Source organism: Neopsephotus bourkii, unplaced genomic scaffold (assembly GCF_033783945.1).
Source record: "Neopsephotus bourkii isolate Nb327-2 ecotype Australia unplaced genomic scaffold, CSIRO-AGI_Nbou_v1 NB_1373, whole genome shotgun sequence".
NCBI classification, from domain to species: domain Eukaryota; kingdom Metazoa; phylum Chordata; class Aves; order Psittaciformes; family Psittacidae; genus Neopsephotus; species Neopsephotus bourkii.
This window is the reverse complement of record NW_026901852.1, coordinates 5,135,606-5,150,316: the sequence shown is the minus strand read 5'-3', so window position 1 is coordinate 5,150,316 and position 14,711 is coordinate 5,135,606. Positions and strand designations below refer to the sequence as shown.

Here is a 14,711-nt window from a genome sequence, read left to right as displayed (position 1 = left end):
CTACAGACAATGAATACGTTATCCAAGGAATGACAGGAGAAAGAATATCCCACTCCCACAGCGACCTTACCCCAGGGAGACTGGTGTGACATGCAATATCCAGGTGTTCTAAAGATACTCACTGCAGACATTAACAGGCAGAGAACAACCATCACGCACTCAGTACTGAATGCAGATGTCACAGCTTTGTAACAATATTTAATAGGAAGCAGCGTTTGTGTATCATTGAAATAATCTGATAATTAAAATGTACATATTCTTTCACTTAGCGTGGGTGGAGCAGGCAGCCGAGGGCATTGTTTGTGAGGTTCACTGCAAAGCAACAATAATTAGATTTATTGGTGAGGCATGTTTTGAGAAGAGCAGAGCTTGAACTCCAAATGAGTGCATGCTTCCTACTCGTAATTCCGAGCTCCACAAGGGCTCACAGCAAAATCAAGCCAGGGTTTAAGTTCTCTCTGTTGAGCTTGTTAATTGCTAGGTTATAATGACTGCACTGGAACCAGCTCCCAAGGACTTCAGAAAGCTAGCGGTTTGCCTCTGGGTCTCATTTGGCCTCTCCGTGGCAGAGCTACTTTTAAGTCCTCCCAAACACACACAGACCCATTAAACAGACATAGTTTAAAGGAATGGCAAGCTTGCCAACAGCTGCCTCATGGGGGGTTCCGCTTTGTTTATGGGAGGTCTGATGCAGGAGTTCTCAGCCTTGCGACCCTCATCAGGTTTAAGGAGATGCATGACCATCCTCCCTTTGTTACGACCAACAAAGCACAGAACTCAAATCTGGCTGTGGAGTGAAAACACTGCATTAATTGGTATGTTAAGCCACCAAAACCAAAACACAAACCAATAACTTTGTGGGGTTTTTGCAGTGGATAAAGGGAAGGATAAGGCACTGCTGTTCCACATTTCAATCACAGAATAGCTTGGGTTGGAAAGAACCTTAAGATCATCCAGTTCCAACCCCAATGCCACGGGCAGGGACACCTTCCACTAAACCAGGTTGCTCCAAGACCTGCCCAGCCTTGCTTGAACACTGCCAGAAGGAGCAAACACAGCTCCCTTGGGCAACCTGTTCCAGTGCCTCACCACCCTCACAATAAAGAACTTCTTCCTTATAGCCAGCCTAAATCCAGCAGTATCTATAGGAAACTGGTTTTCTTTGTCCGTTTTTTCCTCACCTAATCTACTTACATACAGTATTTTTCTTCTACAGAGATCACAAACAACTATTTATGAGAAGAAAATTAGGAAAGGCAGTTTCCAGGAAGCAGCAATTACTACTGGCAAATGGCTGCTTTCAGTACAGACTACTGAAGGAGCTCTATGTACCACATCCAATATGTGGGGGGCAATTCTCAGTATGCAACAAGAAATCACAAAGAAACTATGGGGAAGGAGAAGAATAGAGAGGACACCTCCCCCTAAATAATTACAGCAGTGACAACTTTGAATCCTGTAAGGGAGTCAAATGTAAAGAAAAACTTCTATCCAAATACAAAACTACTCCCATTGCCCATTTACTAATTATAGAGCAAAGCATGCAAGCATATTCCTCAAACATGCTTGCACATGAACAATACAGAAAGAAGAACAGGCTATAGTTAGTTCTCTTCCTTATTTTCCCAAAAGGCTCGAGGGATCTTACCATCCATTATGGTAAATACATAGATGCTGCCCAAATGCTGGTTTTCCAGCTCACTCCAGCACAGTTTTCTCCCTCCCCCCCCTTCTCTCACCATACCAAAGCAACAAAAGGATGACAGAGATTAGTTTCATATTTAGAAGATAAAGAAACCACAAATGTAGGTAAAAGGAAGAAGAATTTGCAGACAGTAAATCATGCCAGGCAGACTTGACACACCATAAACAGTTGCTCGTCTCTTGCAAAGGTTCCAAAAACCCTTCCTGCTTTTTTGCTTCTTTGGTAATACTCCTCAGCCAGAGGGAAAAATGTTCCTCAAGGTGGCAGTTCTGGTAGACAACCTCATTCCCAATTCACCTGGCACTTTAGTGCATAAATGAATCTCTACAATGAGCGCTGCTTTATTTCTCTGGCATCATCCTGTCTGATTGTAAAAACGGCTCTGTTTCAAAGGGATTGTGGGGAAGAGGGGGGGAATCTTTCATTATTATGCAAGAATTAACATTCCCTGTACTCTGGGATTCACAGCAATCTAGCTATAAATGACCTTGAACCAACAGAGATGAGCCACAATTGAGAACTCTGGAATTGGTTGTTTTGGTGTTAGCTTTCAACTGAATTTCCAGACTCCCGTGAATCCCTCAGCATGAACATTCCTTCCCCAAGGCAATTACATCTCTCAATGCAGGCAGCAATTCTCCCCCTTTTCTTTTACCTTTCTTTGAGCAGATCAGAGCATTGGAGGGAAGCAGCTTTAAATATTCACTTTTTAAAGTGCCTCTTAAATTCTAAGCCCTATACGGGCAAATTTGTCCTCGCTAATGTGGCAAATCTCTCACTTCGCACATCCTGTCAAGAAAAGAGAGTAGAGCCTGAAGGCAATTATAAAGCCCACCCAGGTATTCTGCTTGACAGTCAGGCACCTTTGGAAGCTTCCGTTTTTTGTACTATCTACGGCACCCAGGCACACACCCCCTTCTAATCTTTCCTTTGCACCAAAGGAAACCAAACTATTGAATATCCCCCCTGGATAGCTGACCTTTGTAACAGGATCTTTCACCAATGAATGTTCAATATTGTAACTTTCACTCCCCAGCAATGCTATTTAAGGAGCCATCCGAGGCCCCTGCTGCTCCCAAGGTTCCTGCCTGCAATGCAATGAGAAATGTACTCTTTTTTTATGTCAGTTGCCTAGCAACCTGCCTAAGCTTTTGCAAGGAAACCAAGAGGAGGAACAGCCTAAATCATAAAATTCGTCTGCTGTTGCTGCAGAATTATGTATTAAATATATTTATAACTTTCCTTCTAACCTTCTGGAAAGCTGTATGTTGGCAGTACAGGCATGGCTGAGTCAAACTTGAAAGCTCCTCAAAGCTGCTACAGACATCTGCTTTTGCTGCACTGTTTAAGGATGGGGAAGTATTCCTTTTTCTGGGTGCAACAGAGATATGAGCAGCTTGGGCATTAGCTTGTCATTATTTGGCTGTTACCAGTATGTATCAGCCACTTGCAACGGGCTCCAAAAATCAAAGCTCACGTCTGTGTAAGACTGGTTTCAAAACCCTAAACATGCTGCCAGCACAAGCCCTGGGCAGGACTGCAGTATCTCGAGCCTCTGAGCAGCCAAGGGGAACACAGTGACACTGCAAGATTGGCTCTGGTAAGAGCTGTAGCCTACTCGCCCCTAAAAACAGCTGAATGACAGATCCTAAGAAGGATGCGACTATTTCCCTTTGTATAACACCAGGCACCTCCTGAAGCAGTATGTTATTAAGAAATCCACTCAGGTAGACAAGTATGACTCTTTCTTTCTCTTTGCCTTAAAGATGAGCAAACATAAGGGGTAAGAGCAGAGAAGACCATTGTGTGTAGCTGAAAACAGCTTTAAGTGTGTGGGTTTGCGAAGTACCACACCTGGAGCTTAAATGCCTCTACTGCCAACCCTAATGATACTGGTAACGTTGACCACTATCCCTGTGGTGTCCTCAGCATGGGAAGCAAGGGGAGGGTCAGCAACAATGCAGTTGTTCCCAAAATGAAGCAATTAATGCCCTAAGGGCTAGCACTGGACTGATGATGTTCTGTCAACATGGGCTGGGAAGGGCTGGACATCTGCATCCCAGGCATCCCAGAACACTTAACCACCACCAGCAATCCCAGAGCAAGGCCTGCTGAGCACAGCCCTTGACTCCAGCTCCACTGGGTTCTTCCCAACAGCCCCTTGAACTGGCCCTGAGCTCTTCTTTCATGCACTTTTTGCTGCACTTCATCCCTCAAATGAGTACACAGGGCGAGGGGTAACAGCACATCATCCTCTCCCAGCAGGTGCTCCAGACTTCCCTCAGTCTGGAGTGAGCTCCCTCTGACTGTATCTCTCCCTCTCCTTCCTCTCAAGAAGTACACATCCTAAAGCTTTCAGTTCACTAACCAAGTTGTGTGGTGGGTTTCTAGGGGGGACACAGAAACACTAAGTATGAGCATGAAAATGGGTTTATGCACTGCATAGACCAACAATAAACATCCACTGGACATGACAGATCAGTGTAAGACTGCTGCAAGTTGAATGGCTCAATTAGGGTATCCAGCACTTCCAGACTAAGTAGACTCAGTGTTCACAGAGTAATTTCTCAGCTATTCTTGAGGAATTTCTCCCTCATCACCTTTAGGAAAATGGCACATCATTATCACTAAGTACAAATCTTGTCTCCTTGGTTGGTACGTAGGTAGAGAGGCATCGATGCTGCCTCATGTTCAAAGCCTCATACTGTATCAGTTACTTTCCCCTTAAGCAGTATGGTCAGAAAAGGCACACTGTAGCTCTAGAAGACTTTTGCAAGTACTGTCAATTTAAGCTAGAGCCTGATCCCATAATGCACTTCTAAGCCTCTGCTCCAAGAGAGCTCCAGTGACACTTTGGGACACCCAGGCTGGGTCCCGTGTCAGGCTGTTAGGTAGAGAAAGGGGCAGAAATTTGAACAAGGGAACATGTAACTGATCCAACTGGTCTGACGCCAGGGAAATGCTTGCGAGTGCACAGGGACCCTATTTCACACCCCTTGTGTTGTAATACATCATCTAGACACTACGACAATTTTGCCTCCAACTTCAGATACGTCGGTAGAGCTAGCCTAGTCTGCAGAGCGCTGGCAGCCTCCACAACCCCCAGTGACAGCTCTGCAGCTAAAGCAGCAGAAGAGAACAAGTCTGCCCCGAAACAACCGTGTCTCTCTCTTCACCACCGCCAAGACTACAAAGTCTTCTCCACTCTGTCAATAAGAGTTTGTCCCTTCCTTTCCCCATTCTGCTGAATACAGGTCACTTTTTCAAACCCTTGAGACAAGCAGATGCAACCTCCTGCACTGGTTTTACTGCGGCAGCAGGACGGTGGCTCATCCCAGTGCCCGAGGACTCTGCCAGATGGCATCCGGCTATCACACCACTCGCCACTCCGATTCCAGCCTGCCTATGCATGGCAGCAGAGCCACGGAGCTGCTATGCCCACTCAGCCTCTGGCTGTTGTATTCACACATTGCAAAGGTTATTACCAGCAGAAGCAATTTAAAGCAGCTGTGAAGAGTTCAGCATTCAGTTTTACAGCACCACTTCAGAATAGGGGTGCTGTGCTAGACCAATTTAAACCTTTCTCTTGAGTATCCAGAACTGCACTTGGTGACACAAGGCTTCTCTTATTATGTCCTTGCCATTGTATGGCCTTTCCCACCATTTCACTTAAAATTCCCTGCAAAAGCCTTTTGAATTTCATGGTGGATTTTAACCATGTAAATAAACATGCTTCTTCTGTTGATGAAATACACAGCTCACTATAAATGCATCCTCAGGAACGGGTTGAAGAACAACCAGACCACAACACCTTTTTCATTATGCAACCTGTTGAGAAGCACAGCAAAGTGAAATTGCTGTCACGCCATTATTTCCACTGCTTAAGTGGCTAGAAGACAGAGAGGAAGGTTATGCTTCTCTGAGCCTTTTCATTCACTGTTTTATGAAGCCCTAAGGCCTCACTTGCTCTGTAAGAACCTACTGAAGTGATGCCCCTGGTTTTGTTAGGACACATGCCTTTTAGAATAGCATGTAAACTCAAGCCTGTAGACAGTAATGAACCTAGGTGGTTGGCTTGACATTCAGACTGATAGCTTGTGAAACGTGGCAGTCACCATTCGGCAGCTTTCTGGCTGGCAGAAGAAGAAAACAATTTGAAATGCAACGTGATTGACTTAACCTGAAGAAGATGAACAGACAAAAGTAACACTAGCCAAACGCAGTGCAGAATAGAAAGCAAGGATTTTACAGTGCTTGTAAGGTCAGAGTCTGCAGACCCAAAAACGTGTTAAAAAATAAAGAGGGCAGAGTTTCCAGCATTTGCAGGTTGATAAAACTGTTCCTGTCATACACAAGATTTATGAGCATGATGTGCTGTACTGCAGAACAAGTAACGCTGCAGGATGTGAGATTTCATTACCAAGAAATGAGATCAGGAATTGGCTGTGACCAAGGCAGGTGAAAACAGATCTTTTACCTATAAAAGCTCAAGGGTACTCTGCATTCTGCAGTCGAGACAAGCCACACTGTTTTCTCATCAGTTCCTTCTGCTACGCTGGAACATTTACTTTTAAATGAACTCTGTCCTGCCATCAAGCTGTGAAGCAGTATAAAAATGTATGCCACATCTCCCATTAGCAAGATGACGCATTGCAGAGTATACGACAGGAATCCTAAGGGAATACTTTGGGATTAGAAGTGAAATACTGCACAGATGGGCTTGTTGGGTAAGGGAATTCCCTCTGCCCCATATAGGGCTCAGAACATTTAGAGCTTTTACATCAGTAGGCAAGATCAGGCCATTTTACCTTGTAAATATTTAAAATACAGGCAGAAAGACATGGCATACGTGAAAATCTGAAAGGATAGGACAGTTAGAGAGATACAGATATTTGTGTTGCTCTTATTTTATCTTCTCTTAAGCATCAGATATTCAGTAACTTCTCAGGAAGGTGAACAAGTATGCAAACATGTGAGGACAGTTCTCATGCAAAGTGTTAGATGCTGGATAACAGGCCTTATTTCTCTCCTCCATGCTAACCTAAGATCAAACCACAATTACTGTCTGGATACCCTCACTCTCTCAACCATCAGCAGTTAAAATCAAGGTTTGCTTTCTAGCAGATCAGTAGAGCTACCGCACTGAATACTGTTGGGAAGCAGGTTACACAACCTGTAAAACCAATAAAGCTCCCAGACAAATCCTGTGTTTATGGGACGATACTGCACCTTCCCATCATAGCCTATCTATCCAGTCATTGTTGTTCTCAGTATTAAAGAGATCAGGTATCTGGAGGATTTGCAAAGGAACAGAGGGCACACATGTGTGAACTCCAGCTGAATGCCAAGGGGAGCTGGCTTGTAAACCCTGCACCTGACATAGGCCAGCACACAGTATTAACACCATGGGACCAAGATCATTGTTTAAGTATTCCACCCACAGCTTCAGGTTTCCCTATACATGATTGAGTCTAGCCATCATTTTCACACTTGGAATTGGATTCTGAAATGCTTGCACTGAGCTCCTGTAGGAATTTGTGAGCCTCTTTCTCATTAAACATTTCCCTTCAGCTCCCTGCTGATCTAATATGCTTTGTTGAAGTTTTGATGTCTCCTTTTCATTATAACATGTCCAGATACCATTACCCTTATTTTTTTTTGCCTCTTAACAGAGAAACATGAACTTGCATTGCTGTAACTGGAAGCTGTTCATCTCCTACCTACCATAAGACAAGATTAACCCCTGCCTCAAAGAGCTCTTGAAGATTCGTTTCTTTTCGACTTTTTTCTCCCCTTTAAGACAAAAAAACCCCTTAATTCTACCACTCTTTCCACAGTCCTGCTTACTATATTCTTAGTTGTCCTTAATGCTCTTTATTAGACTTCCTCTTATTGTTCTACCATTTTATTGAAGTATAATGCATAAGTCTTCCATGATAAGGCTTTGTCTATTCTCACAGAAATGAAGGAATCTCTTCAGACATCTTCCAACCTTTGCTGTCACTCATATCTCACAATATGACAACTTCTTTGCAAAAGCATGACACAGTAGATTAATTTCCCATTTGACACCAAAGCCATTCTTTCCAGCTCAGCATATAGCCACAAAAAGCCAGTAGTAGTTATCATTTGGCATATGACTGCTAGTTGCTGTTTTCTGCCCAGGCCCAGATAGATTCCACTTCACTCCATGGGCATGTGATATAGGACCATATTAAGTGGTCTGCTACCACACAGCATTAATTTGCTTACACCTCCTAAAAGCAGAGATGGAGACCCCCAGAATGAAAGGCTATACTTTGTACCATCCATGTCTCCTTCAGGAAGCACGCTCTTTTAAGACTAATAAAGGGAAGTTCCTGCTGCTTCTGCCTAACGTTCTCAACCAGACTTTAGCCATCTCAGTGCTTAACTGGTAACGTTGACAAACACTACACTCATTTAAAACAAAATGAAAAACCCAACAAAAAAAACCCAAATACCAAACTTGCACTAAAACACACGTCCATGAAAACATTCACACATCATTTCTTTCACTACAGTGTTTTTTGCACCCAGTACTTCAAAAACATTAATCCTCACAAGTTCTCTATGAGAAAGCATTAACATTTCCTTGATCAGATTGAGAAACCACAGTTTATAAAGAGGTTAAGTCAGCTTCCCAAAGACACAGTGAGGTGATGACAGTTTTAGTCATGAGTATCTTTGTTATACTAAGCACATTTATGTTGAACCTGCAGAAAACTGACAGCTGCATAATGCTTTTCAATCCACAGCTATACACAAAATCAGTTTTCCCCTTGATAATGAGAAGCAAACACTACATGGAAAGAACAGTACTCAATCCCCCCAATGCATACACCTGATCACAAAGTGCAGCTGGAGTCTGAAAGGAGAGAATTGTCCTTCCATGTAGCTGCCAGCACCTACTCCCACATTCAAACAAATAAGCTGGATACAAACTGCCACAGGAAAACGTGCTCTTTCTAAGTCCTTTGGGTTGAACCTTACCTTTCCACAGGCCACCATAGACAGGGCAAGCTGGTACCAGAGGTGAAATTCATCAAATGCAAATTTCATGGCTCTCTCCAAGCACTGGGAAATAAATGTTGGGAGAAATGTCAGGCTTTTTTAAAAAAAGCAATACCAATATCAATATCTATATCTATACATATCTTTTGTCAAAACTGCTGTTTGGCTCAGTAATCAAGTCGAGGGAAACAAACTGTTGTGGCCCAGGTGTGTTATTTTTTCTTACACCACATTCTCCTCTTCTCAGTGAATGGGGCTAGCTAATATACACCAGCACTTTAAATAACAACCACTTTGTTCAAGAGCCTAGATATAAGTTATTTTAATGCCTCAAACAGCTCTGTGTACATTCCTGGCCTGTGCTGCCATAGATCTGTAGCTATTTCTACTAATTGCCAGTTAGCGAGCTTCATTTTCACCTTCCCTGACAAGTTACTGAGAAGAAGGGTTTTGCTTGCACATTCCAAAGGGAAATCTCAGCAGAAGCCAGGAGAAAGTACCTCGGAAAGCATGACATACTGCCCTCTTCTGCCCAGCGTGATGCTGAGGAGGTCGTAGACTGCTGAAGCATCCTGGAGGCTGACAGCACGGTCATCCTGCTGGTCTGGGGCTCGGCTGATCACTGCATCCCGGTTTGCCTGGGCACGGACACAAATGAAGCATCAGACCCGAAAAGGGCAAGAGGGAACCGACTGCTCCGTTAAAGATGCACCTTCTATCCATAGCATTTTGTTTAAAGCCCTCTTGAGATTTATGGCTTTTTTAACTCATCCCAGTGTAAGGAAGGTGTTTCCATAACAGAAGCAGACTCAAGAATACAGCTGTACCTACAGAGAGGAACTGCTAGGAACACTTCATCTGTACTTGTTTCACAGAATTGAAGCATTAAGAAGCAGAAGTACCAGATCCCATTTCCTCCATAACTGGAAATTCAAGGCCATCCTTAAATCATATTCCTTATTACTTCAATTGCCTGCAACTGTGATAACTGTTTCCATAGTTGACATTTTACCTTCCGGGTCTGCACTTGATTTCTTCTCATCACCACATATTTTTCTTCTTTTTTGCTACTCACATTTTGGTTTTTAATTTGACCAGGTTGCCTTAGTAATCAGATTTGCCTGTCATCAATATAATGTAATCAGAGGTCTGGGCAACGCAATACCAAATAATTAAAAACTAATAATCTTATAAGTGTTAATTTTGCATAATCTATCAATGCATTGCTCAGCCTAGATCAAAAAGAAACATTACTTTTGACAGTCTAGCAAGAACGTCCCAAAACAACACAGACCCAGGTCTGCCTCAAGATCCCAGTCTCTGTTTCCTGACCACAAAGAGGGAGATTTCAATCCCAGAGTAAATGGAAAAGTCCCTCTGATTTCCCAGTGAAGAAGACTTCACCCCAATGGCCTAACTTCTGAGAGAGGCAATCATGGATGCCAATGAGCACTAGCACGAACTGACAGCACAGCCACACTACCCTGGGCTCCCCAGCTGAAAGGGGTGCCAATGTCAGATATTCAGGTCTAGACATCTAAAAGATCAGAAAAACTAAAGCAGATTGCCAGCAGTTTCACCTGGGGCAAAGACAAACAAAACGTTCCTCCCTGAAAGAGAAAGGTTATGAGATTTCTTTTATAGTGTTTATTACTGTAATCTTGCATCGATTTCTTCCTAATTGCAGGGAGATTTTTTCCCTAAAAAGGTTAAACATGGGAATTAAGCATAATAAAAATTTCCAGAATATGGAGCCCTTACAGCCCACACATATTTCATTATGATTAAGCTGCAGCTGTTTCATCATGATATTATCTGTGTAATGCCCCAGTTCCAAGCACTCTTCATCACAGCCTCCAGCCGAGACAGCAAACACAATTACTGACAACTAACATAATCACAACCAAGAGCTAAACGGGGACTGTACTTAAAGGCAAACTGATAGGTCAGACCCAGCCTAGTGCTTGCACAAATAAACTTGCACCAACTCTTATAGCCACGAAAATGGTTTTCTTTTTCATGTTGCTGCAAAAGACCCGATTTGTGATTTTAAAAAACACCGTTCAGAACAATAGGTTGCATGAGAGGATGAAGCCAACTTGGCAGAGCAAATTGTGGAACCAGAATACAGAAGGATAGATTGTCTACCTTTCCTAGCAGAATAAATAAGAATGAAATAATTAAATAGATATTTAAGCTCCGTTTGGATTTAACCCAAAACTGCTACTTTAAAAAGAGAAAAAAAAAACCCAAACAGGCATTACAGGCATATCCAGAACAGTTCTGAGATTGCTACATCAGAGAGTTAAAGCAAAGCATATACAGAACAATCCTCACTGCAAGCGAATCCTCCTACGAATACACAACAGCATTAACAATTTCTGCTGCACTGGTTACATTATTATGACAATTGTTTGTAGAAAATAGCTACTGAGATAGCACCGCCATGCTCTGTAAGCTCACCATCAATCTCCCATTAGAGTCAGCTACAGCCTGATGCTTTTTTGGGTATCCATCTAGTACCAATCTATGATTTCTAAATTGATGCATTAGCACAGATAGAAAACTAAGCAGAACTGGTGAGTTCTGGTCCATTAATGTCTGCCAACAGAGAGTGGTACTAGAGGGAAGGACATGCCCAAATTCTACAATAAGCAGGAATGTGACATATTGCAAGGATGCAACATTCTAAAATTGCAGTCATACTGAACATATTGTACATATTGTACTTCACCCAAGCAGACAGCAGTTAAAAACAACATATGCACAGGTATGAGTAATAGTATTTCCGAGAAGACCATAAACCTGCTTATTTTGTTTAAGCTTTCAAACCTGAAAGCCATAGAAGGTCTCTGCAATCCATCACTCTCTATACTTGCATGCATAAAAGTCACCACTGAACTAACCCATTGTCACTTCTACCCCAACAATTTTAATGCTGAACCCATTTCCAACTGCTAATTCCACCTGCCCTCGACAAAATAATTCAAGAAGTTCCCACCTAATCACAGATATATATATATATATATGATATAAATACAAACAAACCCACGAACCACAAAACAAAACCAAAACCAACCAACAAAACCAAAAGGTCATAACAAACTGACTGAACAACAGCGAGAACCTGGAGTGCATCTAACACAGTAACGTGAGTCATCATCCCAAGGCTACTGCGGTTACATACAGGAGGGCAGGGAAGGGAATGTGAATCACTCTTGCTTGAAACCCACTTAGGGAAACTGGCATGTTTCTGTAGCCTCCCTCTCCCAGAAGGAAGGGACCACCATTAGGCAACTTGTTTGTCCTTGACTTAGTATAGGTTTTTCTAAACTTCAGTTTGGCAGTGAGAAATCCTGACAGTCATGAGTAAGTACAGGTGTAAAGTAGTTGTAGGGTTCTTGAAACATGGTATACACCAATTCTGTTGGATGGGAAAATTTTACTTACTGAAACTTACAGAGAGACGCTTCATTTTGCGTTTGAGACTGTATAAATTCTAAGCCATTTACACCAACATTTTTTCAATACCTGTGTTTCTTTTCTGTTGTTTCAGATCACTAATCTTCCCAAACACATATGGAAAAAGGGTTTTTTGTAGAACACTGATTTCCAATCAGCATATTGATAAATAAGCAGCAATTCCAATCTATCCTACCGCATCACCTCCTCCTTCTCTGCTGTAAGCATCAGTAAAACATAGCTACAAACACATTTTCAACACCCCCTTTAAACGTCTTCCCTTTAAGCTGTTCCCATTGTCACACAGACATGCCTCACAGCACACAAGCAACATGGAGAGAGATGGTGAGTCACACCATGAAGAGAACCCGTTCAAGGCTGTTGCGTGGGATGGAGGTCACTAATGCTATCAATGAGAGCATCACTTGCATTATACAGTGCAAAATCATACAGTCAATGCCCTTTTACTTAAGGTACTCCCCGGTAATGGAGCAACCCACAGATGTACAGCATTATCATATTTTGTGATGCATCAGTTGCAATTAGGTATGTATGCAAGGGGCTCAGACGTATCTGGGGAGACAAAACACATCCTGCAGTCAGCCCAGACTGAGCAGCACACAGGATAGCGAGCGCCTTCAGCCCTCCCTTTCCACAGCCCAGGGACACAGTCCGACTGCAGGGTACATGCCCCCAAAGGGCTCCAGCACAGGCTGACACCCCCAAGCTGACCCTGCACTCAGCCACTGTAATGTCTCTGTATCATGCTTGAAGCTCAATGAAGATGTTCAGCCTGAGTGGACTCCGAACAGCTGGGGTTCAGCAGGGCTTTTTCGGTCTGGTTCCAAGTCACAGCAATACAACAGTGTGGGACTTTCAGACCCATGCTGGCTACGACAGCAGGGAAGAGATCTGCCTTTCTGGAGATCTGCAATTTAACTAACAGCCCTGCTGAGCTACAGGCAGCTTGTGCCTTCCTATCCGCATACACAATACACTTACCTGCAAACTAGATAAGCCATCTATCCATGGAGGATTTGCTCTACATCAATGACTCTGATAACTACAGCTTATTTATGACATGTTTATTTCATGTAGAAAGAAGAGCCACAACAAATCCCAAAAGCCATTACTTCAGCAGTTATTACACATGCAGTTACACTGCAGAAAATTAAATCTTACCACTGTACAAAGATGTGCTTCTTAATAAAACGTCAAGCAATCGTACGAATTACAATAAAGCATATTCCATGTAGCAGCCCCTTCTCTCAGCAATTAGCTATGAAGTATCCTTTAATTGCTCACTTTGAAACACGTCTCCCCCTGCTTTTTTCCCAAAGAAGAGAAAGAAAGCAATTAAGATCTTTAATGAGTGCCTGCTGCCTGCCCCCTAATTCATGGGCATTCTAATGTTCAACTTGTGTCTTTTCATAATAGACATAATTGCCAGATCCACTGCAACCCATCTATACAGAACGGCAGCATGTTTTACACAGTGTACTGTAATAATGTAATTGGTGTGATTCAATACTAGCATTAAGAGAGAAAAACAAATGCTACGTGTGTGATAGATTGACAACAAGCCTTTGAAACCATGCAATTGATGCCTATACTGCTAAGAGCTGGGAAATATTTAGCCTGTATCTTTTGGGTCTCTGTTTTGGCTGTTTTGCCTCTACTGCCAACAAAATGAATGAATACTTTGTAATGGCAAGGACCCATTCATACTGAAGAGGTTACAGACTTAGCACCCAAGTTATTGATGGTCTCCATACAGTACTTGTGGGTTCCCCTCCCTAACATATTCAGGGTTGACTACCCAGCTGGTGTGAAAATGGGAAGCAGGTGGAACAAAGAGGAAATACCATATTCCAGCCACTCACAAAACCCCTCTTACAGAGATACTACAGCTTGCTTCACTTAGGAGCAGAACCACAGCTAATGAAGACTTACTGCCTTGTGAACCGTGTGACATCCTTCTCATTTACAGTAAGGAAGAGATCACAAGTTACTGGTACTCCATTCAGATGTCTCAGCAAACTTGCCCATTGTCACTAGTTATCAAACATGACGATATAGATATATCTTGTACTGTAGCTGAACTAATTCTGGAAACATCACTGAAAGCAAGACATACCCCTCCACCCCAGCTAAAACAGCCCAGTAACCCTACACAAAAGGAATGCAGAGACAGAAAGTAAAGACGTTCATTTGTTGATACTCTCTTGGGTAACACAGTCATATGTTTGCTGCCAGCAATCTGCATTTAGAGAGCTATCTTCCAAGAACTTGCATCCTTCTTGCAAGTTTGGAAACAAGACTTAGTACTGCAAAGCCATCTGCAAAAAGCTCTCTCTACCCTGTTTCCAGCAACTCACATTAAAACTCTTTAGTCAAGAGACAGTTAACAGAGGTGATGTATTTCCCACTAGAAACATCCTGCCATCCACTTCTGCAGGTCCCAAACACATAGCTTTGTCTTGCAGGCCAGTTAAAGAGACAGATGAATTCA

At 42.8% G+C, this 14,711-nt stretch overlaps 1 protein-coding gene across 9 annotated transcripts in view; it reads right to left on the bottom strand.

Annotated features, from left to right (window-relative positions):
• The window catches only part of TTC7A (tetratricopeptide repeat domain 7A), a 166,500-nt gene that overhangs the window by 116,691 nt on the left and 35,098 nt on the right, over nt 1-14,711 (bottom strand). For all 9 annotated transcript variants that reach the window (XR_009727492.1, XR_009727491.1, XM_061367221.1 and 6 more), the window contains 2 exons: nt 9,238-9,375; nt 8,717-8,800 (listed from right to left, as the gene is read on the bottom strand). Coding sequence is in view for 7 of the 9 variants with exons in the window: in XM_061367221.1 (XP_061223205.1) it covers nt 8,717-8,800; nt 9,238-9,375 (222 nt within the window). In the remaining 2 variants the exon portion in view is untranslated. The remainder of the gene's footprint in view (nt 1-8,716; nt 8,801-9,237; nt 9,376-14,711) is intronic.